The following is a 23,237-nucleotide window of genomic DNA, read 5'->3' as shown; positions in this document are numbered from 1 at the left end:
ATAAGGCAAAATATTAATTATAAAAATGTATATATTATTATTATTATTCCCCTCCGGGTGGGGGGGGGGGGGGGGGGGGGGGCTGTGCCTGGGGGGGAGGGGGTGCTCCAGCCCCCCCAGCACCCCTACTTCCCTCAGCCATGTTATTAGAGAAGGCAGGTTGTGAATAGTCATTAGCGAAGGGCAAACTCTGAAACTGGCACTGTGTCACCAGAGCATGAACCCTAATCTCTAACATATGATAAACTCCTTTTAACCCTGCTAGCTATAGAGTTTGGATTATTATGAGACTTGGGAAACAATGTAGCCTGTATATGTTGATGTGTTGTAAGTTGAACACAAGCAACAGTTGAGGTTGGTTAAATGACGACGATGTTATGAATATGAATCATGATAATCCCAAAGCACTTTCTAAATTGGATCATATCAGAAACTGCACAGCCAGAACATTCAAAATGTTGATGACCTGTGTCTACATTCAGCACATTGGTGTAATGATTAATCAAAATCAATAAATTGATCAAAAGGTAATGTTTCAAATATAATATAATAATTTATTACATTTTAGATTTTACCCTCATGTTATCATTATTTACACAAAATACAAAGTCAATTATTTTTTATAACCAATCAATATGTTGGTTGACATTTCTATTGCGTTGTTTTGTTTGATGTGGCATTAAGTATCTCACTCTTTTCTCTTGGTATACTGTACAATACATTTAACGTATTATTCATGACGTAGATTTTGTACTCATTTGACATTTAGAGAGAGTGAATTGGTACAACATTTTTCATGTCACTTCTTGAATGAGACTTTAAGTACTGCATTCCTGAGCCCCATTAATGTTGATGGTTAATACAAAGTAATGAATATGTCGTGTATTCATTGAAGCCGTCCTTTCTTGCAAAATATGTACTGCAGATGCACTGGTACAGTGGTATTGGGAGAAGAGAGGACAGGAGACGAAAGGTGACGAGAGGAGCCTCAGACTGGCATCATGCACAATGACAATTGCTTGATGAAAATTTGATGGATAGAAAAATCTACATATCTTTCTACTTGAAAGAATATGGGCCTAACAGTTCTTGGCAAAAATAAACAAACACTCGTGGTTTAAAGGGTGAAATAAAGATCTTTAAATGGAGCCCATCAGTGTGTGAGTTTGTTCATTTTCCTTAGTTTATTGTTACTTTTCGCTCAGCACCTGCCCGAAACAGCGTTTGGAATTTGGATGTGCATTGTGCAAGTCTTTCTTCTTCTTAGACCATCTTTGGTATTCACAACACACAAAATCTGCACATAAACAACGCAAGTAGCCTAGTACACGCCTACACTGGAACTGATAATTCTATTCCATTCTCAGTTCTCACTTTTGGCAACAATAGTTCATTTTAAACCACCAGTGTTCCTGAAAATGTTGACACATCTCTCTTCCAGGCATATGTGCAGTAACAGTTATGTAAATGCCACCAGTGGAACTGGGTTGCTTGTGCACATTTTCAACTGTATTTCCTGGCTGTAGGGCTGAGGAAGTGTGTAATATTTACACTATTTACAATATTTACACTGCTCTAGGAGACAGTAGGTTTTGCCTGTAGTCCTTATATTGTGTGTGGGTATAGGGAAAGTCGTGAGGGGGGGGGGGGGGGGGGGGGGGGGGCGTGACCATTTACTCAAACATGAAGGAGATTCCGTGGTCACATCAAGTTTCCTTGGGTCGCGTCAAGGCCAGAACGTTTTTTTGCCACTCAGTAGGCATTCCTGCATAACTTCCTGGTATGATGATGATGATGTCATCACGTGCATACCCTCTATTTCATGGTGAACTTTAATTCATTTGAAAGTCCTCCCTATAGTGAGTATAGTCACAAAGGGCCTTTCTCGGCCCCACCTCTCTCCCATTGTTTATATTGTGTTTTAGTCCTTACTGGGCTGCGTTCACACATTCAAGACACCTGTCTTGTGTCTGTCTTGTGTCTGTGTATAATGGCCGCTCTAATGCATTTCCAATGGAAGGCCATATGGTTTGACCATTTTGTTTGATGGGGGGAGGGGGCAGAACACATCCATCAAAGCTGTGTTCAGACACAAGTCAGGTGTCAGACACAAGGCACAATATCTGAAGTCTAAATGCTATAATAAGACTGTATCACGATATCGATATCATTATAAATATTAAGATAGATAGAACATATTCGGCTAGCCTGTTCTGTTAATAAGACTCTGCAAACAAACAGAATTTGATTTCGGTGGAACATTGGCATTTGGCAATTAGTTCTTAATCATCCTGCCTTGTCACAAGAGACCAACAAAGAAGGCATGGTAGGGGCTGCAATGCTGCATTGCAATAGGTTATTCCCTAAATTTGAGGTAGAAATCTGGTGTGAGTATAGTTTAACTATGAACCAAATCAACCAATATTGCTCAAAACACATAAATAATAACAATATAATAAATAACACGTTCTAGCCTACCTGTCAATCAAGACCAATCCCCAAATTCGCTTTAGGCTATGTATTTATTTGTGTATTGCAGTTTGTCAGCGAAAGACTACCTACCAGCCAGGTACCATAACAGAAGACCTTGGTGTTTCTACACACAGTATGTAGCGCAGACAGTCCAGGTCCGCGTTTCTGTTGGCTGTTAGAAGCGATCCAGCTCGTGTTTTCCGGCGGGCCGCGTGTGCCCCAGCAGCTGACTGGCAGGACTTGTTTACTGGTGGAGAGACTCACAGAAGAGACGAAAAGGGGGGAACCTGAGGCAGAGGTACCGCTTAACGGGGATCGAACTTTTACACTTGACCGTCTTTTTAAAGTATTTTACGTTGGTTTACCTCATCGTTTTGATTGTCGTGGACGGGGATACTCACTTTTATTCCACCGCAACGACAGCGAAACCTCATTTGTTTTGGATTAGCCAGCTAGCTGTTTTTCTCTCTCTCTCTCTCCAGCTAATCTGCGAAAAAGAACGGACGGCGTGGTGGAGTTTTTCCTCACTTCAGAGCAACGTGCTTGAATGCGGTTGCTTTTATTCGTACGGTGGTGGAAAAAAGGAGTACCGCTTGCATCAGGTCCATCTCTCTCTCTGTGTGTTTTCCGTTTCTGGGTGTTCACACATACGTTCGCGGCGTGGTGGTCAACGGGGGTGAAGGAGTTCAGAGGAAGGTCGTAAGGGAAAAGCTATCGCTGCACGTTTTTCCTGCACACATCCACACAGGACTCAGGAGTTCCTGGGATGTGTTCCTGTGTGTCTTTTGTGTGCGTCTTAAAAAGGTGAGCTTTCCCAGGAAGGAAGACACGACAAGGAAACAAGTGGAGTACAAGAGAGACCTGTGGACTAAACTAGCACCGCAAACCACGCAACTCTACCATTATTGTCGTCTCGGTCGCCTTGCCGATATTGAGAGGTTCGGCAAAAAACAACAACAACAAAGTGAACGAACAGAAGACGTTCTAAGTCCGTTGGCCGCTGCACCTCCAGTCCACTTCCAGGGAATTGATTGATTGGATCGTTGCTTGTGTTGGAATGAGAACCCTGGGGAGTGGATCGTCATCGGGGAGCTCCTCACTGGGCTGACGGTGTGGCATATTATTTTTTGTCGGATTCATTGGAACACTACATCAAACAGATGAAAGTGAACTACCGCATACATTTATGGAAAATGAAGCTTTTTATTCGCACGTGTGTTGCTAGAACCCAAGATCACGTTATATAGTGGTCTGCTTCCCCCCCTCTGGGATTCTCGTATAAATAAATCAAAACTTGGCTTGGGAGATATTTCTAAAATTATAATACAACCACGTTTAGACCCCCGGCCCTTTTTAGGGGGGGAAACCCGGAATACGCTGGCCAGATTGGACATTATATTTTAAATACAAAGTTTTGTTTTGTACTTTTGTACTGATACTTCAATACGTTTGAAATTGACTTTGTCCCTGTAAACCATTTTTGGATCAACTTCAATAAGAGAACACCGAAAGTCAAAATGAGGCGGTGGACGATAAAGATGCAAACACAAAGTGTGTTTGTTATTTTCTGCGTCTTCTTTATATTCCAGTGTGGACTAATAACTGGAGAAAGTAAGTTTGGTTGTTTTATTTCTTTACCTGTGTATTGTCACTTAATGTTTATTAATGCCACATCCAACTTGCATTTTATTAGGGTAGGCTACTTGCGTTTACACGCGCTGCAAAGATGCAATTTCTCTTTTTTGTATGGGAATATTACATTTACAATTGGAGATCAATGCAGCATCTTAATTGATTTATATTCTATGAACATTTAATAGAATATAAATTAATTGCAAATATTTAATTTCTTCCCCTTAACTTGTAGCCTTGAAACAAAGCTGACGTGATACTTGTGGGAAATTCACACATTCTTTCGCCATGTCCTTAGGTCTCTCTCTCTCTCGCTATACTGGGTCTAGAAGAGATGGACGAGCTGATAGTTGTTTTCACATGGCTGTGTGTGTTGATATCTCCTTGTAGAGTTATTATAGCAAAGCTCGGCCCCGCCCCCTCTCTTAAAGCTATATTATTGAGGCCTGTCGCGGATGCGTCAGCCCCAGGGCCAGATTAGTCGTCGTAACTGGACGAGGGTGGTCTGCCGCAGCGAATCTAAACTGGGAGTTGCAGGATTCTGCCTGGCGCCTGTGAGCGCAGCTAGGCCTCTGATGGCGACTAGCAGGCAGCCAAGCAAGCAGCAGCAGCAAAGCAACAACAACATGCACACACGCTATGTTAGCCAGGAACGTAAACACGCTTAGCCTCCGACGCTAACAAGTTCTCAAGACCCTTATAAGTGGCGGATTAGCCTACATTTACAGAGCCCACAGCTCCGGATCGGAAGCCCGTGCTACATACATTTTATTAACCGAGAAACCGCTTCTCCTTATTGAATTCAATCAACGAAATGCTGTCAGTGTGTGCGTGTAGTAGAGTTGTACCTGGAATCAAAACAATAACAACACATTCCCCGGTCATCAGTTTTGATACAGTTGCGAATAGATTTTTATGATCACGTTACAACGCTATAATTATGTAACGCTATAATGAATATATATATATATATATGACAGACAGACACACACACACACACTCAATTAGGCAATGTGTTGTAGGCTAACTGATGCCATTTAGCTCAAATTACAACTTCACAAGAATCAACTATTATGAAATTGTATTGTACTTTGTATTTATAGTTTGTTACTTTTCTTCTATCAGGGCTTTTAATATACTAATTTCATGGGGTACTAGTAGATACTAGTAGGTACTAGTAGTGGCATAGCAATCTATGGATGAAATTATTGAAATATATGATATGATTATGATATACAGGTAGTTTCCTTGAATTCTCTTAATTAGGCAGACAGGCCTAACACACAAAAGCCAATATTTAAAGCTTTCTAGGCCATTCATTATTTTTTACATTATTATTTTAGCTTATTTTAAATGGCATTAATGATCTCCCCATTTTGTGTTGTATTACTTAAAAAATGGCTCCTGAGCCCGGGTTCAAAGGAAATGTTCAGAGTATTTTACACAGGGCATGTATATGCAGACTGCAGAGTGCAGACAGAGGCCCCCTTGAAGGGGGGGGGGGGGGGGGGGGGGTCTTGTGAGACAGGTCCTCTGGTATCTCTCCTTTCTGTCTTTCTCTCTCAGGGAGTAGAGCACTTGTCATTGGCTGGTTCTGGTTCCTGATTTACTCAATTCTCTGGGAAGTGACCATATTTGGCACTCGTAGACGTTTACGCCCGGGGGGCAAACAACAACCAAAATAGTTAGCATATTTCATTGTGAATTGGCACACTGCCTGATATCCCCACCTTAGCCATGGGAAAGGCAGAGTATCGATATCCACACCTCTGTGGCTGTGATCAGCTGACTGCAGTCTGAAGAATGTATTAAATAGTTATTTTTACAGGTGGTTATTAGTTGATGTTGATTGGGTTGTTTGTCATAGAAGAGAGAGAGTGTGTGTGTGTGTGTGGGAGGGGGGGGGGGGGGTGTATGTGTATGTGTACAGACATTGCTATCAGGAAGCAGCTCTATGAAGTAACCGCTGAGCTGTCGTCTTCTCCTGGGCTAACTAACTAGCGAAAAACAAGTTGTGCAACTGAAAGCCTTGCCCCCCTCTTGTTCCTCTCAGGCTTGTGAGCACAGCTCTGTTGGAATATATTGGTATATATTTTTTCCAGGGCTTGTGTACTATCACCTACTCTTATCACACCACAAATGCCCTGAAAGTTCTGTCATTTTTGGGCGGACAGTTCAAATTATACCAACAGAGCATAAAGCTGTATCTTGAAGAATCGTTGTGATTGTGACGTTCTTATAATTCCTGCTAATGGGACATGTTAAAGGTGTGTGTGTGTGTGTGTCTCTATCTGTGGCCTATGTGGAATCCACAGGCACCCTTCACTGAAGCGCACAGTGGCATTTTCCCACAATCCTGTGCGTTGTGTGGAATGTGTTTGAAGTGGCCCACCCTGTAGGTGCTTGTGTGTGTGTACCGTCAACCAACTAGGCCCTATATTTGTCTCGCCTCTTGGCCATTGACCTTCCGTCTTACGGGCCACAATTTTATTTTGTGAGTTTGTGTGTCTGTCTTTCCATCTGTCCATTGGAGGCAGGTAACCAGACTTCTAACGCTGTTCCATGTGCCCTCTGAGTGGCCTCTTGTCTCTCTTTTCCTTATACACCCGGTTAATTGAATTGCATAACCTGTCCGCCAGCCTACTACAAAATAATATAACTGGATGGTGTGTTTTATTTTTTTATTTTTTTTACCACAGAACAAACTTGAGGCTCTCAGTGAATGTTGTGGGACATAACAATGTTAACTCTTACCAGTCAAAAGGACTGGATGTGTACTGAGAGTAAACAGGTTGAGGATAGATAGGTCGGCTTATGCAATACCCCCCCCCCCCCCCCCATGCAGTGGCTTTCACTAGGATTCATGGTAGAATAAATATGAAATACTTTAAAAGCTGATATGAAGGTGTACACGTGATAATGTTTTACAACAAAAAAAAGCACCATGTCTTTCAAGTGTGTAGCAGATACTTATACTTTTGATTGCAAATGTTCCAACTTCCAAGAACATTTCCTTGGACATCATGCACAAATTGCACATAAGCATATATATATATATATATATATATATATATATATATATATATATGAATCACACAGAAAGTCGTTATTGACAGAGACATACAATTGGTCATCGTATTATCTGTTTTTTCCCCCCTTTATTTTAAATGTCTGTATGTCTGTATATATTTGATAAGCTACCAGCTAAATTCTGGCCTGCACAATATAGACCCACTGCATGTTGCCATTGTGTATTTGCACAGTCCGTGTGCACAGACAATGGAAGAGGTCATGAACTGAGGCTCTGCTGGGTGACCAAGTGATATCCAGGAAGGCAGTATGTACTAGTAAAGGAAGTTAACTGTTTGCTGGCCTTTCCTAAGTGCTTCCTCCTCAGTGGCCTTATCTCTCCCGAGTACCCTTTTCAACTTCTCTCTGCCTGCCGTTGCAGTTTTTAATCTTCCTTACGTGTGTGTGTGTGTGTGTGTGTGTGTGTGTGTGTGTTGTTGTTGTATGTTCTCTAAAGCAGTCTTTCCTGCAGCACGCTGTGTCCAATAGTGATACGACTGTTGTGATGAAAAACACAACCTGGGATACCACACACACACACACACACACACACACACACACACAGTGCTTTGCTGTTTTATTACCTGTCAAAGCAATGACATCCTTCCTTGTGATACTGATCCCAGTGTTTATTAGGCCTACTTTTGACCAACTGTATACTTAATATATTTTAAATAATGGAAAAGCCAGAATCTTTTCTTTCCAGAAAATGTTGTATTATTGAGCGCAAGTTTCTTAATGTGAGTGAAAGTGACTGGATGGAATATTTGCTGTAGTTTGTGTTTTTAATCTGGAGCTTAGCTGATGGCCTCCTCCCGGACTCCCATTCCTAGATAGAGAACTATAGCTGTTTATATAAGCCTGGTCACTGCACAGAAATGAAGGGAGGGACAACAGGAGAAAACATGCACGTACACGCACGCACGTGTACACACACACACACACACACACACAGACACACACACGTACCTACACACTATGCAGTTACGCAATGCTGGAACCATCTGATTTGGTGGGCCTTGTTGCTGTTTGGATCTGCCCTATTTTAACTGTTGGTGACTTCACGCTGTAAAATCCAAGTTGAGCTGTCTCTATAATGCTGGGATCAGTAAGGGGACTTGTGTTAGTGGAAGCACCCGTTGGCAGGCAAGAGCTGACAGCGGCTAAGGCGTAGAGATGGAGTTTACTTGGCTTATTGTGTTTTTTTGTGTGTTGCAGCCAGGGCCTGTCATAATTTCTGGTAGAAAGCCTGTTCCTGTTCCGTTGCCAGGAAATCATAAACTCAACTGTGAAAGTCCACTAGAAGTCATACACTCAACTGTGATGGTGCCTTTTACTTTAGAAGTCAGTCATACACTACTAATTTATGATGGTATCCTAAAAGTCATACTCTGATGGTACCCTAACAATGCATTCAGGCCCTCTGCCTTGACCGCTCGGATAAAATATGTGTATCGGAGACGCAGACATGGAAGTTACTGTAATATGCCACTTTTGTTTTGTGGCTTTCGCCTTTATTTTATATTTTTTATGGAGGGACAGACGGTAGACTGACAGGAAATGGGGAGAGAGATGGGGGGAAGACATGCAGTAAAGGCCGTCGGGATCAGGAGTCGAACCCGCAGCACACTGCCAGACTGGATTACCAGCCAAGGTGCCTGGACCGCTGAGCCACACTTGAAGTGCCCTTTATGTGTAGAGGTGTGGGTGGCAGAGCAAGTGCAGCACTTGTTTCTGTCAGCACCTGTTTGTATGTATATGTATCTGTATACAAGCTTGCGTCTGTGCGTGTATGTGTGACTTGTGTGTTGTGTGTGTTGTATTGGGGCTGGATGTAACTGAACCTGATGAGTATTTTGAGGTCTGTCATGTGACTATGGACTCGGAGTGGCCCTATGACAGACAGCCTAGTCAGTCTACCAGTTAATCACCACCAGACTAAAAAAAACACATGCACTCACGCACACACGCACGCACGCACGCACGCACGCACACATCACTGCTGGATCACAATATAGATCACTGCTTGGAGAGAGGACTTGATTGATTTAAGCCTTGAGATAAATGAGCATTGGTTACTTGTGTGTGTTGCATGAAGTGTATGGCATATAAAATGTATCATAGCTATTGCTAGCCAGAGCAAAAGTATCATATAATTCTGACCGTAGTAGACCTGACCATAGAGGCATATATATGGCAGCAAAGAATCGCATAATTGTTGACACATAACATTTATCTCGTCTTATTTAAGATTCAAACTTTTTATTTTGCTAAATGTATTACGAATGGTCAACAGTCATGGCCCGTGACGTTAGCTCAACTGTCTGGGCACCTGCCAAGCCAGCCGGATGTTGTGCCGCGGGTTCGACTCCCGAGCCTGACGGCCTTTGCCGTGTGCCACTCCCCATCTCTCTCCCCCTTTCCTGTCTGTCTACTGTTCCCTATCAATGAAGGCATAAAAAGCCCCAAAAACAAATCTTTAAAAAAAATGAAAAGGTCATAATGATATGATGTATTAAGCATTATTTTCTGTATTTATTTTGTAAGTTAAAGCCAAGCAATCAGTTAGTCCCATTGCAATCATACAGTATATACACCATAATGTATGGGAAAGTGTGTGTCACCCAGACTAGAGCAAAATCTATCCAGGGTGTTTTGGAAGTTTGGCCAGTTTGACCCCTGCAACAGTTAATGTAGTTTGACCCCTGCAACAGGTAATGTAGTTTGACCCCTGCAACAGGTAATGTAGTTTGACCCCTGCAACATCGGCATTCAGCCATACGTTACCTTAAAGTGGTCGGCATTCAGCCATACGTTACCTTAAAGTGGTCTGGTCTTTAAAACTTGCTAAGTTGCTACTGCACCCCAATCTGCTCGCTCACTGTAAATCTGTTTCAATAATGGTGTCGGCTCAATGTCTCAAAACACAACGCAATGATGATCCTCCCAGCATAGCCCAGTTAAATGAAGGAGATGGCTTTGCTTTCTGTTTTTGTTCTCCTACTCTCTGTTTTCCTATGTGTCAGATGATGGACAGATCATTCTCTGCAGTTGGGTGAGAGAGAAAAAATGCATTGCTCAGAATCGATAGCCTGATGAGTGTTCATTGATGTGCAGTGCTGTAATTGTAAAAATACATTGATGGATCAGATTGGACATTGGTATTTAGTGTGTTTATCTCTGAGATAAATAAATAAATCTATCCTAGAATGGAGCTTGTTTCAACTTAACTGTCTCCACATTTAATATGGACTTTATGAGTGCAATAGTGCCATTTCCCTTAGGCTGTTGTTGGTTTGATTTGATTGATTTGAGGGGCTTAACATTAATCCAATGGGTTCCTAATGGATATGAGGGGTTGAGACAGTCAAAAAGTTATCTAGTTTCCCATGAAAATGACATTGCTGTTTTGTATTTACAGTTGGGATGCAAATGCTGTATTTGCCTGCCATGTGAAGTCTGTGTGTTTATAGCGAGCCACCTGGATTATCCTTTGTTGTATGACTGTGCCACGTGGTGGCAAACACAGCCGCCTAGTCTACAAGCCCATCACAACGCATGTCATCAGTGATGCATTGTGGACTTGTAGATCAGCTCAACCCTGCCATATGATGAAACAAAGCCTTGAGGGAAGACTTCTGCCTTCTGCCTCTCAGATCACCAGGTCACCTGTGATCTCGCGAGACCAGCTGCTGTTTAAAGTTACATGCGCCCAGACAGGAGTCAACCCACAGAGCCTAGTCCCTCCACATGCCAGAATTGTACCTCCCAGTCCCGGCAGAGTAGTAGTAGTGGATCCAACGGATTGTATGGCCCTGGTCTTTCCCTAGTGGGTCTGATCGAGGGTAGCTACTGGGACCTAAGTCGGGACTTGATCACCCCGGCTGGTCCAAGCGAGTGAGGGGTCTGATGTTTGCGAGACCCGAAACCCAGATGACCTTGGGATACATCACTGAGGATATGTCCCAGGTGCATCCAAGCAATGTATTTTCGTTCTGATATATTTAAATATATACACACACACACACACATGTATGTGGCTCAAACTCTGAGACAATGTATCTTGATATTACAGCTTTGTGTCGATGTGAAGTAACGCTTAAACTGGAGTGTGTGTGTGTGTGTGTCAGTGAGAGAGAGTGTGTGTGTGTGTGTCAGTGAGAGAGTGTTCTTGTGTCAGTGTGTTACTCAGTGTACCCGTGAGACAGACACTGTCTGGGTATTGCAGCTTTCCATTCCCTCTCTTAGGCTGTTATTTATTCGCTCTGTCTCATTTCTCTCTCATCTCTCCCCCCCCTCCCCCCCCCTCTCTCTCTCTCTCTCTCTCTGTCCACAGAGGCACCCCTCTATCTCCCTCTCTCCCTGCCTGCTATCCCTCTCTCTTTCCCTGCCTGCTATCCTTTCTTGCGCTCTGGCTGCGTTTTTTTTCCATTGGGGGTGAGAGGGTTCACGCTCATCCACTGATTTGTTTTTCTCACACTGCAGATGCACACTGCCTGCAGACCGGTCTTCCATATACACACATCATGCACCTGCTAATTCCTCTCTGTATGGGGTGGAAAAGCCTCTTTCATACCCCTTTTTTATTGGTGTGAATTCTAGTCTGTTTGACACCTCTTCCACCGCGGGTCCTTGTTTTTGTATATTCTGCTTTTTATTAGACTCTCTCCAGCTGGGCGTTAAGTGATGATGCTTAGCATGTACACCTGCACATCATGAACAACAGAACCCAGTCACATGGACTCCTCATTATGCCGTTCTGAGTATAGGCGTGTGTGTGTGTGTTTGTGGGTGGGTGCTTGTGCTCGGGGAGGGGAGGGGTTGTAGTAAAGGAGGAGCCTCTTGTGTTTTTGTATGGAAGACCCAGCCTGAGATGGTTACTATGGTGACGCTACTAGCTGTACTATCACAGCCCCCCAGCATTCAGCATGCAACACTCAACACGCTTGTTTTGTCTTGAGAAATTTAGTAGGGAATTCAAGTCAGTTTCAAGTATTTTAGTGAAGGAACTCAACCCACATAAATAAACAACTCAGTTCATATGTATAATCTCAGGGGTGATTCTTACAACATAAAAAATGGAAAAAGACCAGGCAACGAATGGTTGTAAAGTTTGTTGTATTGGTACATATTGCTATGCGTAATCTAGTGTCATGCATTATCGTATTTGCTATTTGTGTTATAAATTATAGCCAACACATATATTAAACACCACCAAAAAGAAACTAATGCAGTTAAGGAACATGTAATAGCCTCATACTTGTAGTGTTGTACTACCACTCCACCAGATACTCTCAGGGGTATGACGAGCAATGGATGATGGAGTTTACCTCTTAAGCAGCATATACTTGAAGCTGCACTAAGCCAGGGTTTCTCAAAGGGAATCTGTTGAGTTGGAAGTGAGGACTCGCATCTCCCCCACGTGCGCCTCGGCATCAACACAACAGCAGGTACAGAGTGAGGAAAGCACCGCAGTATAGACCAGTATTCTATACAGACAGCACTTCTTCCTCACTTCTCTCCCGCCTGCACTGATCCGTGTCCACTGCAATGTGCTCGGCTCTTGTGTGTGCAACTGTGCATTCACGCCCATTCGTATGTGAACAGTGCCGAGATTCTTTCTCTTTCCCACTGTTTCCCCTTTGTACGTATACATGTCTGTACATGTGCGAGTGCACTGCATGCATGCTTTTATGTTTTTGCTTCTGTGCAGTGGCAGTTTTTCAGAAACGAGTCCAACATCCTGCACCATGCCAGCCATCGCTGCCAAGTCATCGTGTCGGGTTTGGCGTAGCGCCAGCCGGCGGACTCTGACCGTGCCTCGCAATCGGCATTGGCCAAGCAGTAAATCTCATCATTTAATTATATAAAGTAGTCTTGTATGGCTTTAGTTATGCCATTTGCGCGTGCGTGCGTGCGTGCGTGCGTGCGTGTGTGTGCCTGCCTAGTACCGTGCCACGCTTTTGACAAGCTAAGCTAAGCACGTTGCAGGTAGCAGAACAGAAGAGTCTCTTTCTCTGTGTATAGTGGAGCTGGTCACCCTTAAGTTGGGTCAGAGAGTGAGAGAAAGACGAGAAGAGCAAATCAAGAGAGAGTGACACTGGTGGAGACTAGTCCTGAGAGAGTGGATCTATCTAGTTTATGGTTTATGTGCTCGCCTCGCATATTCCCACGTTTACTTATAGTCAAGCAGTCTCATAGAGTTGTGCTATGCTGCAAAATGACAGAGTAATGAATGGTAGTCATTTTACAATGCTGGAGCGGCAGTGGACCCTCCACTCTGGGGACCCATCTGTCAGAGGCTAGGTAACAGTGAGTGATTTGTTAGCCGGGGGGCGGGGGGGGGGGTGAACGTTGAAACAACGTCAGGAGTCCTTCCACTCCATACCTAGCATACCCACGGATATCCTATATGGAAAAACCAACAGGGGGGAGGGGTGCTTTGAAAATCTTTATGAATCGACAGGGCGTCCCTTGAAAAAACAAGCAACTGGGGGAATATTATCCCATAATCACAAACCTCATGTCTGAATGTTTTATTGTTGTGCAGGTTCTGTGATTAATAAAGGCTTCATAAAAATGATACAGCCTAAAGGTTCATCAGCATGGTGAATGGAATGCCAGAGAGAGAGAGAGCAGGGAGCTATTATAATAACCAGATACAGTACATGTCCGCTGAAATTCTTCGGGATCAATATGTTTACTGTTTTCCTATTGGTGGGAGAGTTACAGGGCGTGTGTGTGTACATGTGCAAGATTTTTCCGACAGCAGCCAGGGAGAGCCGGTGGTCTACCAGTTCAGACAAACGGGCCATTAAACTCACCTGGCAGCCCCACCTTTCTGCATCACTCCATCTTCCCCTCTGCTTCTCCCTTTCCCCTCCATTCATCAGAACGGGTCCTCTGTGTCCCCCCCCCCCAGTTCTCCACTCAAACACCTCTTTCCTTTCTCCTCATTCTCTCTACATTTCAAATTCTGCCTAATTTTCTCCTCTCCATTGTCTCTCCCCACTCTTTCCCTTGTAGTCTCTCTCTCTCTCTCTCTCTCTCTCTCTCTCTCTCTCTCTCTCTCACGCACATCTAGAGTCTAATTTAGAATTAGAATCAAATATTTCTTTCCTCTAGGTCTTTTTTCCCCCCCTTCGTTTGCATCACATTTTGGATTCTATCATCTATTCACCTGACCAGGCAGAGAGGGAACCTGTACCCTGCCCTACCGAACCAAGTAGTGTCAAACATGATCCCGGTTGCGGTCAAACGTTGTCCTAGTCTTTAAGTCTCCTGGGAGCTGACACACAGTGTGCAGACTTATTTTTCTAATCTCAATCATTATCATCTTCCCTCTATCATTTAGTTATTGACTTTCTCTGTCACGCATGCCACCTTTCGACTCTGTTTTTTAACCATTCATTCTGAAATAGTTTGCTGACTCACATGCTCTTTTTTTTAAACATTTTTAAGTGTCAGTAATTTATTTTTGTCATATCCTCCTTAAAGGCAATTTGAAATGTAATTTTGATTCATCTCAAAGTTCCAATGTTCAATGCCAAAAACGCAATTATTTGTGTGACAATGAATCGCCAACTTAAATGTTGTAATCGTGACAGCCCTATTTGCGAGGCACAAAGAGACAAGGAGACCAGTGGAGCAGCAGCTGATGGCCAGCAGGCAGGCGTACTTCCTCCAGCTCCCATGCTGCATAGGGCCGCTCGGTTTGCGGGCCGCTGTGTCGGTGAGGCTCGGCCCTGCAGCTGCTGCCGTGTGGCTGCAAGTCTAGAAGGGCAAGGCGGCCCGGGCTGCCCCCTTCTCAGGCTCGGGGCTCACCACACCAAGACACCGCAGTGCTCCCTGCTCGCTAACGTGGGAAGATGAAAAGGAACATCAGATGTTTTATGTATTAGTCACTCTCTGTGCATTTTGTGGTGTGCGTGCACGTGTCTCCACTGTATCTTTGCCTCTCGCACCAGTCTGCAGTTGATTAGCTGCACCCGTTTCATACTCTTCCCTCTGTTCCCAAGCGCGTGGACTATGTCAGGAATGCTGTTTTCCCCCACCACGCTTTTTACTTGTTTGGAGCACCACCTGGTTTAGCCGTTTTGTGAGCCGCAGCCAGAAGGTTTTTTTTCTTCTCTTTTTCATTCTTTTTTTGTGATTTCCTTCACGGTAAAATCCTCAGGGTGGATCCATTTGGTTCCATTTGTACACTCAGAGTTAGAAATGGGAACATGGACACTGAGGATTTTGACTGTGTAGTAAATTTCCAGACGGGGAATGCCCCCCCCCCCGGCCCCCCCTTCTGTTGTACAGTTGAAATCCGCTTCAAACTGACCGCTTTTGAATGGCAGAAGAATTTGCCTGGAGACTTGCAGTGAAGGAGCAGGAGACATGGCGATGCAAAGTTGTATTGTCAGCGTGAAATTGTTGGAATTTACTTGTGGATTACATTCAAAGCATTCAAAGAGAGAGCACACATTTAAACCATATAGGGCGTGTCAAGAATACATGTGCATGAATGTTGTTTATTATAACGGGAAAGCCTTTGGTTCCAGGATTCAGTGTATGGAATGCGTCACTCTCAAACGACCTCCATTCCGGAGAGGGTTATGGTGGTGAGAGGAGGCTTTGCTGTGCTGCAGGCAGCACCACGTGAAGCTGAAGAAAGGAGCTGGTATTGGAATGAGGAACTGGGCAGATTGGACAGACCTCCGATATGAAGACAATGGGGCTATCTTATCGACGACACAAAGGCACTTGGGCTTCGTGTTCTTGGCCTGTGTTTGGCGTTTGCGACCATGGAATGGGGGGGCTGGGGTGAGGTGGGGGGTAGGTGTTGTCAGGATAAATGTCAGAGGGTCAGACATGTATCCGGAAGTTGGTGTTAAAATTCCTCAAGGGATAAAACCGGAGCGAAGAGGGAAATAAATAACATGTCTACAAGATACTGTATATTCAGTAGGGGTGTGGAAAAAAATCTATTCGAATGAAAGTCGCGATTCTCATTATAAACTATTCAAAATCGATTCATAATTTACTTTTTTTTTGTATTATGAAATGTAAGATTGCTTACCTTAATCACAGTAAACATATTTCAGTCATATTCAAGTCACTTCACAGCTGTGTCACTGTCAAGCTGACCCTCATTGACAATAATGAATATTACTCGCATCAAGGCAATGATGTTGTATTTCTGGTATTATATCATTTTTACTGGGCTAGACTAGCTAAGCTAGAGTTGTTAAAGTCCAGAACAATATGATTGAAATAATTTAGATAAAACTGATTGGTTACATTTTTTTATGAGAAGCCTTTTAATAGTTTTGAATTGATTTTTTAGGGAATCATGACCCCAAGAATTGGAATCGAATCGTGAGATAGCAGAAGATTTACCGACCTAATATTCAGTGCACTCGACAGTGGAACCTCTGTAGACAGACACTTTGGATGAGTTCTCTTCTCTAAAGTCACCAGTGTTATCTGATTAATACCCCCCCCCCCTTTCCCTCTCTCTCTCTGTTTTGTTGGCGAACCATCTGACAGCTCAGGGCCTGTTGCCTTCCTCTCTTTGCTTCAATCTGGCATGGCCTGGCCCTTTGCCACGTCCTGAAACAGGACCCAGCTCTATATAAATAGGCTGGACCAGCTCCCCTCGCCATACTCTTCAATGGGAGTCTGAGGCAATGGAAGAACAGGTGCTATTCCCTTGCTCTTCAGCGCTCTCTCTCTCTCTCTCTCTCTCTCTCTCTCTCTCTCTCTCACACACCCCACCATTCTCTACGTTTATCTGACGTCCTTAAGTGTGTTACATGTGACCATTCAGCATGAGGTCAGCCTGGTCAGGCATGATGCACCTGTTAGCGCGGCTTGTCCCTCGTATCACATGCTCATAGTTCAATCAAAAGTAATTCAGTCGGAATAAGATTTTAGCATGCCACTCTCCTGGCCGGGGTTTCTACATGGCACCAAGGTTGTATGGTGAGAGATTGTTTGTCAGATTTGGCTGTGCTGTTACATTTACATTAATTTATTTATTTATTCATATTATGGCACAATACACTTATTTCCTCTGCCCGCCTCTGTCTCTCTTTTCCTGGCACTATTATTTTGGTTTTCAACTCTCTTTGTGTTGGAGGTACAAGTTGGTACATGTTAATCAAAATGCCTCTCATGCAATTTCTCAGCGTCATTTTTCACTGCGGAAACCACAGCTTGGCAGTGGGCACCCAGGGAACTGGCTTTACTTCTCAGGACTTTCCACAGCTACAGTATATTAACAAACAAATGCATTTTCCACTGGCAGTCCACTTGGCAACGTGGCCCGCATATTTTCTCTCCCGGGGGTTTGTTTAGCGCCTGAGCTGTCCACAAATCTATAATCAGCAGGATCACCTCATCGGGGGTAACGTAGTCTTAAGCTGATACAGAGGAGGGGAGGGGGAGAGGAGGGTTACTTCACATGGTCCAAAGTTAGCGTCCCACCTGGTTTCATGCTGGCCAGGTCTGGTTTCATGCTAAGCTAACTTGTGGCTCTGTTCCGCTGCGGCGAGAGGTTCGGTTGGTTGCACCGAGAGGCAGAGGCAGCTGTTCTCTGGTCTGTCACACATCCATGTGGGGCCGAAGTGGGCTCCAGCCGCTCGCCTTCCAAAACCACCACTGTGCTCCACTTTCCCTGCTGCCAACCAGCGTCGTCCCGCCGTCCGCGCGGCTAGCATTGGTGGACGCGTATTAAATTCTCAGCAGGGAACGCAACTCTAAAAATAAGAGAGGGATCCGTTCTGAAATTGTAGCTACATTACGTTGGAGGCTGCAGCTGTGGGCCTTGACGGAATCATGGTCTGAGAGGTCACCGGTTTACTGCTATGACCCCGTTTATTTGTCCATTTTGAAGTGAGAACAAGGGTGGTGGGCGATATAGAAAAATATAATGTCACCATTCATTTTCACGCAGTATCACGATCTGCAATATTATCACGATATTTATGTTGGTTTTTATGGTTACTTAACAGTACAGCCACCTACGAGGTAACAAAGTTAAGGAAAAGTATATATAAAGGGTGTAAATTAAGGTGGAGAACTGCAAATCATAGAATGTGCATTCACTGTATCACAGTATATAAAATAAAGCAGCCTGCATAAAACCAAGGGTTGTGTAGCCATTTACACATTTCTGCTGAGACAGTATTTGAAATTAAAATATTTTATTTTCAAATGGTTTATTGGCGCTCCATAAATACAAATAGCATCTATCATAGCAAATGTCTTCTAGGCTACAGGTATAATACCAATAATGAAAGTCAATAATGTAAGTAGCTATTCTTAATTCTTATATAATTTGCGTGATGTAGTGTAGCTATAGCAGTGACGGGGACAACAGGAAGAAAAACAAAGCCAAGTGACAGCTGTGTACGTAAACATGCGTGAGCATGCTTGCAGTCCGCGACTGCTCCGGCCCTCATGAAGTCACATTTCGTCCAATGCGGCCCCCACCCCAAAGTGAGTTCGACATCCCTGGTATATATATATACACGATATCTCTGAAAAGGCATATCGTGGAGACATTGTATCATCTTTGCGATATTTATCACCATATTGCCCACCCCTACTAATACCGCATGAGAGGAGAATATACGGCAACACTTTGCCGTATATTCTCCCTCTCATTGAGTGTTCAGTAAGTAATAGATGTAGTGTAGGATCATCATCTAGTTGTTTGTAGCTCAGGTCAGTGTTGTACAAATGGATAAATGAATACTGAGGACTGTTGTGTGCGTGAGTGTGAACCTGTCATTGGCTATCTTCAGTGTTTTGCTCACAAAAGGTTCCATCTGCGTGCAAGAATCGTATTATTTTGTGTCTATGGGCCTCTTCGCCTGTCTCTTCCTCCTGAGCTCTGGCCGTTTCTTCTTGGCTACGTGTGTTCTCAAACACCCTGCCATGCCATGCCACCTCCTTCAGCCCCCCGCTTCCCATCTTCTCATTCCTGCTGCCAAATTAAGTGTCAAACAGACATGAAAGGCGGGCGCTGGGCCCGGGCGCTTCTACAGAGATCCACATTGCCGTACAGTACATTCCACTCTTGTTTAGTCCATTCTCTGGCCTCCCCTATACAGCCCTCTCTCTCTCCCCCAGCCTCCTCCGCGGCCTCATTAGCGACTGATTGGGTTGTTATTGTAATTAAGAGTTCTCGGACAGCCAGTGAGAGCACCAAGCTGTCTGCATATGGGTGGTCCTCAGTGGGTGGGGTGGGGTTGGGTCTGGCACGGTCATTGCTCATTCCCCCCCACCCAAATAAAAAGCTTGCCCCGCATCCCCTTATGGTCCCCCCCACCCCACCCAAATAAAATTCATGCCCCTCATCCCATTATGGTCTTAGTCTCCTGTTCTTTTCTTTGTGTCAGACATGAGACTCATAAACACATATTGAAGTTACCGGTCATCTTTGGAAAGCTATATTTAGATACAGTTCACTCGTTAATTTCCAATTTCTCAATTGTAGTTATTGAGTGAATATGATGAATTTTATAACATGTTTAGAGAAAATTCACTTCCTGATTATGTCTTTTTTTTTTTGTTGTCATGTCTGTTTGGACACGACCACATGTGTTTAGTCCAGGGGTCTTCAGGGGGTCCGGAACCCCTTTACATTAACCACTTGAACCCTCACATCCCTATTCTGGTGGGAAGTGGGAACATTAGCCAAAAATAGAAGATCTACAAGCTCACAACGTGTCTGTGGTTTGGTGTACAGGGAAAAAAGAGCAGTCCAAGTACTGAGCCAAAGGTCAAGTTTACAAAGTATTGGCGGTTTAAGTGGTTAAATGTCTGAAAAGACACTTAACATGAATCTAATATTTAGTGTGTGTGTGTGTGTGTGTGTGTGGGGGGGGGGGGTCGCTGCTTCATTTCTGTCTCAGCTAAGGGGTCCTTGGAAAAACGTTGAAGACCCCCCTGGTTTAGTCTGTTCAGCCTCCACACCTTGGCTTGTTCAATTCTGTTATCTGGCCTAGTAGCTAACCTTGCCCCCCCTCCCTCCTGTGTGAAGTTGTGTGTATGTGGCCTGTCATGTAACCATAGGGGCCTTCCATTCATGCATGTGATCACCAACCGTCCTGGAGGCCCCTTACGTCATCCTGGCTGGCTGGCGGGTCGGGCTCAAGTTACAAAGCCCCCATTTCCAGTCCCCCCCCCCCCCCCCCCCCTTCAGAATTGCCCTCCTCTTCCTTCCCCCTCTTCCAACTCTCCCCCCTCCTGTTAACTCTCTCCTCCTCGCCGCCCTCTTTCACCTCACCGTCTCTCCCTGCTCCTAAACCTGGGGAGAGGGGGAGGGAGGAAAGGTCTCATTGTTTTAAAGATACAGTCAGTGGGCCTCCCTCTGCATAGCATTCTATCCCCACCCCCTTCATCTCATCCAGCCCCTTTCTCCTTTTCCTTCCCTCCCTCTTCCCCATCTGCCCCCCATGGACCCTCTCCTCATCACCTCCCCCTTTCCCTACCTCGCTCCTTCCTGTCAACCCAAAACAAGATTCCATTTTGTGGCGAAAGCTCCCAGCAGCACTAGACGTCCACCCCTCACACTCACAGCCCGCCAGCACGTTCAAGTGTCACGGCTCACCGTAAACGTGTGTTTTCTGTGTTATCTCACAATGAAAGGAGATATAGTCTCACCATTTACTGTAATGCATTTCTTTTATCGCTTTTGTTTTGTTTTGGTGAACAGGTTATCTTTCCACCCTCTCTGTGACTTTTGAAAATCACTGTGGTGTGGGGGTTTGCCCCCTGGTCCTTTTCTAGTGTTGCGTAAGGAGATGTTACGTTGTCTGTCTTGTTGCACAATAGGTGTCCGGTTTGAGCTGTGGGATGAGGAGTTATTGCTTTGTGTGTTTGTTCCATTTTAAAGTGCGTGTGAGTGAGAAAGAGGTGCTGTTTTACGATTTTTTACTACTTTATAGAAATTGTATGATATATCGTTTGATTTGATTGCGCCGCTGGTAGGGCTGACCCCAAGTTAATTTATTAGGGGTTTTTTTGTATTTATGTTTTTTAATATAAGTGTGTGTGTGTGTGTGTGTGTGTGTGTGTGTGTGTGTGAGTGAGATATTCTGAACATTAAAGAGAACACGTGAACCATGTCCTATGTTTACAGGATACCCAGGAGACACAAAGTATTTTGTTGTAGGCTTGTTTATGCAGCTTTATCTGATGAGCCGAATAACAGATGAAATTGGATTCATTGTCCTTTTACAAGTTGGTTTTGGCTGGCGTGGCAAGGCTGGCTGCATACCGGCTTGTGCTCAGCTGAATAGCCTGTTTGTGTGTGAGCAAGAGAGAAACAGAAGCCCACTTGATTTACTGCAGCCAGTGGTTTTGTTTTTTTGTCAAAATGTAGAAGCGAAAAGGACAAAGAAGTGTTACTCTTCCATCTCTGCAGTGTCTAGTGATGACGTTCACGGACGGCACAAACAACTGTGTGTGTGTGTGTGTGTGTGTGTGTGTGTGTGTGTGTGTGTGTGTGTGTGTTTGTGTGTCTGTGCGTGCATATCTGTTTCTGTGTGAATATGAGTGTGTGTTGGGAGCGTGTGTGCCCCGTGTTCACACAGTGCACGAGGAGGTACTGGTACTGCATGTTCTGCGGCGTTCATAAACAAGCGGACTGGATGAAGTATGGCCTCCTTGGACAGAAACGCGTCATTCAAGAGCGTAAAGTCAGGGATTGGTCACTTCCCTTCCCTTTCCTCTTCCTCCCTCCCTATCCTCGGGACTGTCTGAGATAATTGATTGGCTCTGAAGCCAAGAGGAAATATACTCTGCTGACTATGTGTGAGAACAACACAGCCCCAGAGGTCCCACCACCAAGGTGTGTGTGTGTGTGTGTGTGTGTGTGTGTGTGTGTGTGCGCGCGTGCATTTATCGGTGCATTCTGGAGGTCCCAACAACACCGTTGGGTCTCACTGCGGCGTGACCTGGAGGTCCACGTTGGTCTTTGGCCATATTTCAGTTTCTCTCTTTAGCAGAGGTCAGCACCTGAAGAGGGAACACTGACCCCCAGAACAGTGCAAAGGTCGGCCTTCACTTAACCCCTCGAGGCACCACATGGAATTTAGGTTTATAGCTTCTGAAACTGCATTTCAATGTTTTGACTCGTACAGAAGGAATTATTGTTGTTGGCAGCGACGTGAGCTTGAGGTTCACAACCGAGTAACATGACTGGATCTAATAGTGAACCCCCTAATATGATCAGTGTTAGGTTCTTGGCGTGACCTTACCCAGCCATGTGCTGTTATGAACCAAAGAAGCCTGATGTCATTTCCACAGAGACCCATCAGAAGTCGGAGCGGTGCTCTGCCATGACCACCCACCAGTATGCAGACTCAACGCGTCGTAAATCCATTCTAAACTCGTCTGTCTGGCTCATTTCAGCGTGAAGACAAAACGCATATGTTATTGTTATGATGTCGTAAAGTTTTAGTCTTTGTAGTACGTGTACATGAACAAATATCTCCAGAGTGGCAAGACTGTAGTTGACAAGTGACAATATATATATGGAGTTCTATTAGAGGTAGATTTTGTTGACACTTTGAATGGTAAGCGAAGCTAAATATTGTGTTTAATCAAATATACATGATTTCATCTACTCAAACACACACATGCGCTGCCCATTGTAAAGCTGAACAAACGAACAGCGAGGATCATACTTGGCCTCGCACAGTCGCACCAAGTACAATCAATTGCCAGGCTTTAAATCTCACTTGTTCTATTTCATTCCATTGTTGGTAATTGTGTCATCATGTCAAATGAGACCAATCTTATATTAACCCATTTACCTACGTAGGTAAAGCACATTGTTACGTTTTACACCGTCAAATTACAGCGGTCAAGCCTTTAAACAAAATGCTAAATATGTACTTGAGCTCCAGAAGTGTTTTTCTCTATTGTTATGCTCTATTATTGCTTCCCACTGGCACCTGCTGTGAAACCATTTTAACAGTGACATTGGTTGCACACAACCATGACATAGAATAGAGTAGACCTTTGAATAGCGTATCGAACAGTCTTATCCTGTTGGTAAA

At 44.3% G+C, this 23,237-nt stretch overlaps 1 protein-coding gene across 1 annotated transcript in view; it reads left to right on the top strand.

Annotated features, from left to right (window-relative positions):
- Positions 1 to 2,758: 2,758 nt before the first annotated feature.
- The window catches only part of insrb (insulin receptor b), a 112,127-nt gene continuing 91,648 nt past the window's right edge, over positions 2,759 to 23,237 (top strand). The window contains exon 1 of the mRNA XM_080771253.1: positions 2,759 to 4,083. Within this exon, the coding sequence (XP_080627379.1) occupies positions 3,990 to 4,083 (94 nt within the window). The 5' untranslated portion in view covers positions 2,759 to 3,989. The remainder of the gene's footprint in view (positions 4,084 to 23,237) is intronic.

Source organism: Protomyctophum bolini (assembly GCF_963924005.1).
Source record: "Protomyctophum bolini genome assembly, chromosome: 8".
Taxonomy (NCBI): Eukaryota; Metazoa; Chordata; class Actinopteri; order Myctophiformes; family Myctophidae; genus Protomyctophum; species Protomyctophum bolini.
Note: the sequence above shows the minus strand (reverse complement) of the source record. Positions and strands in the feature narration are given on the sequence as shown.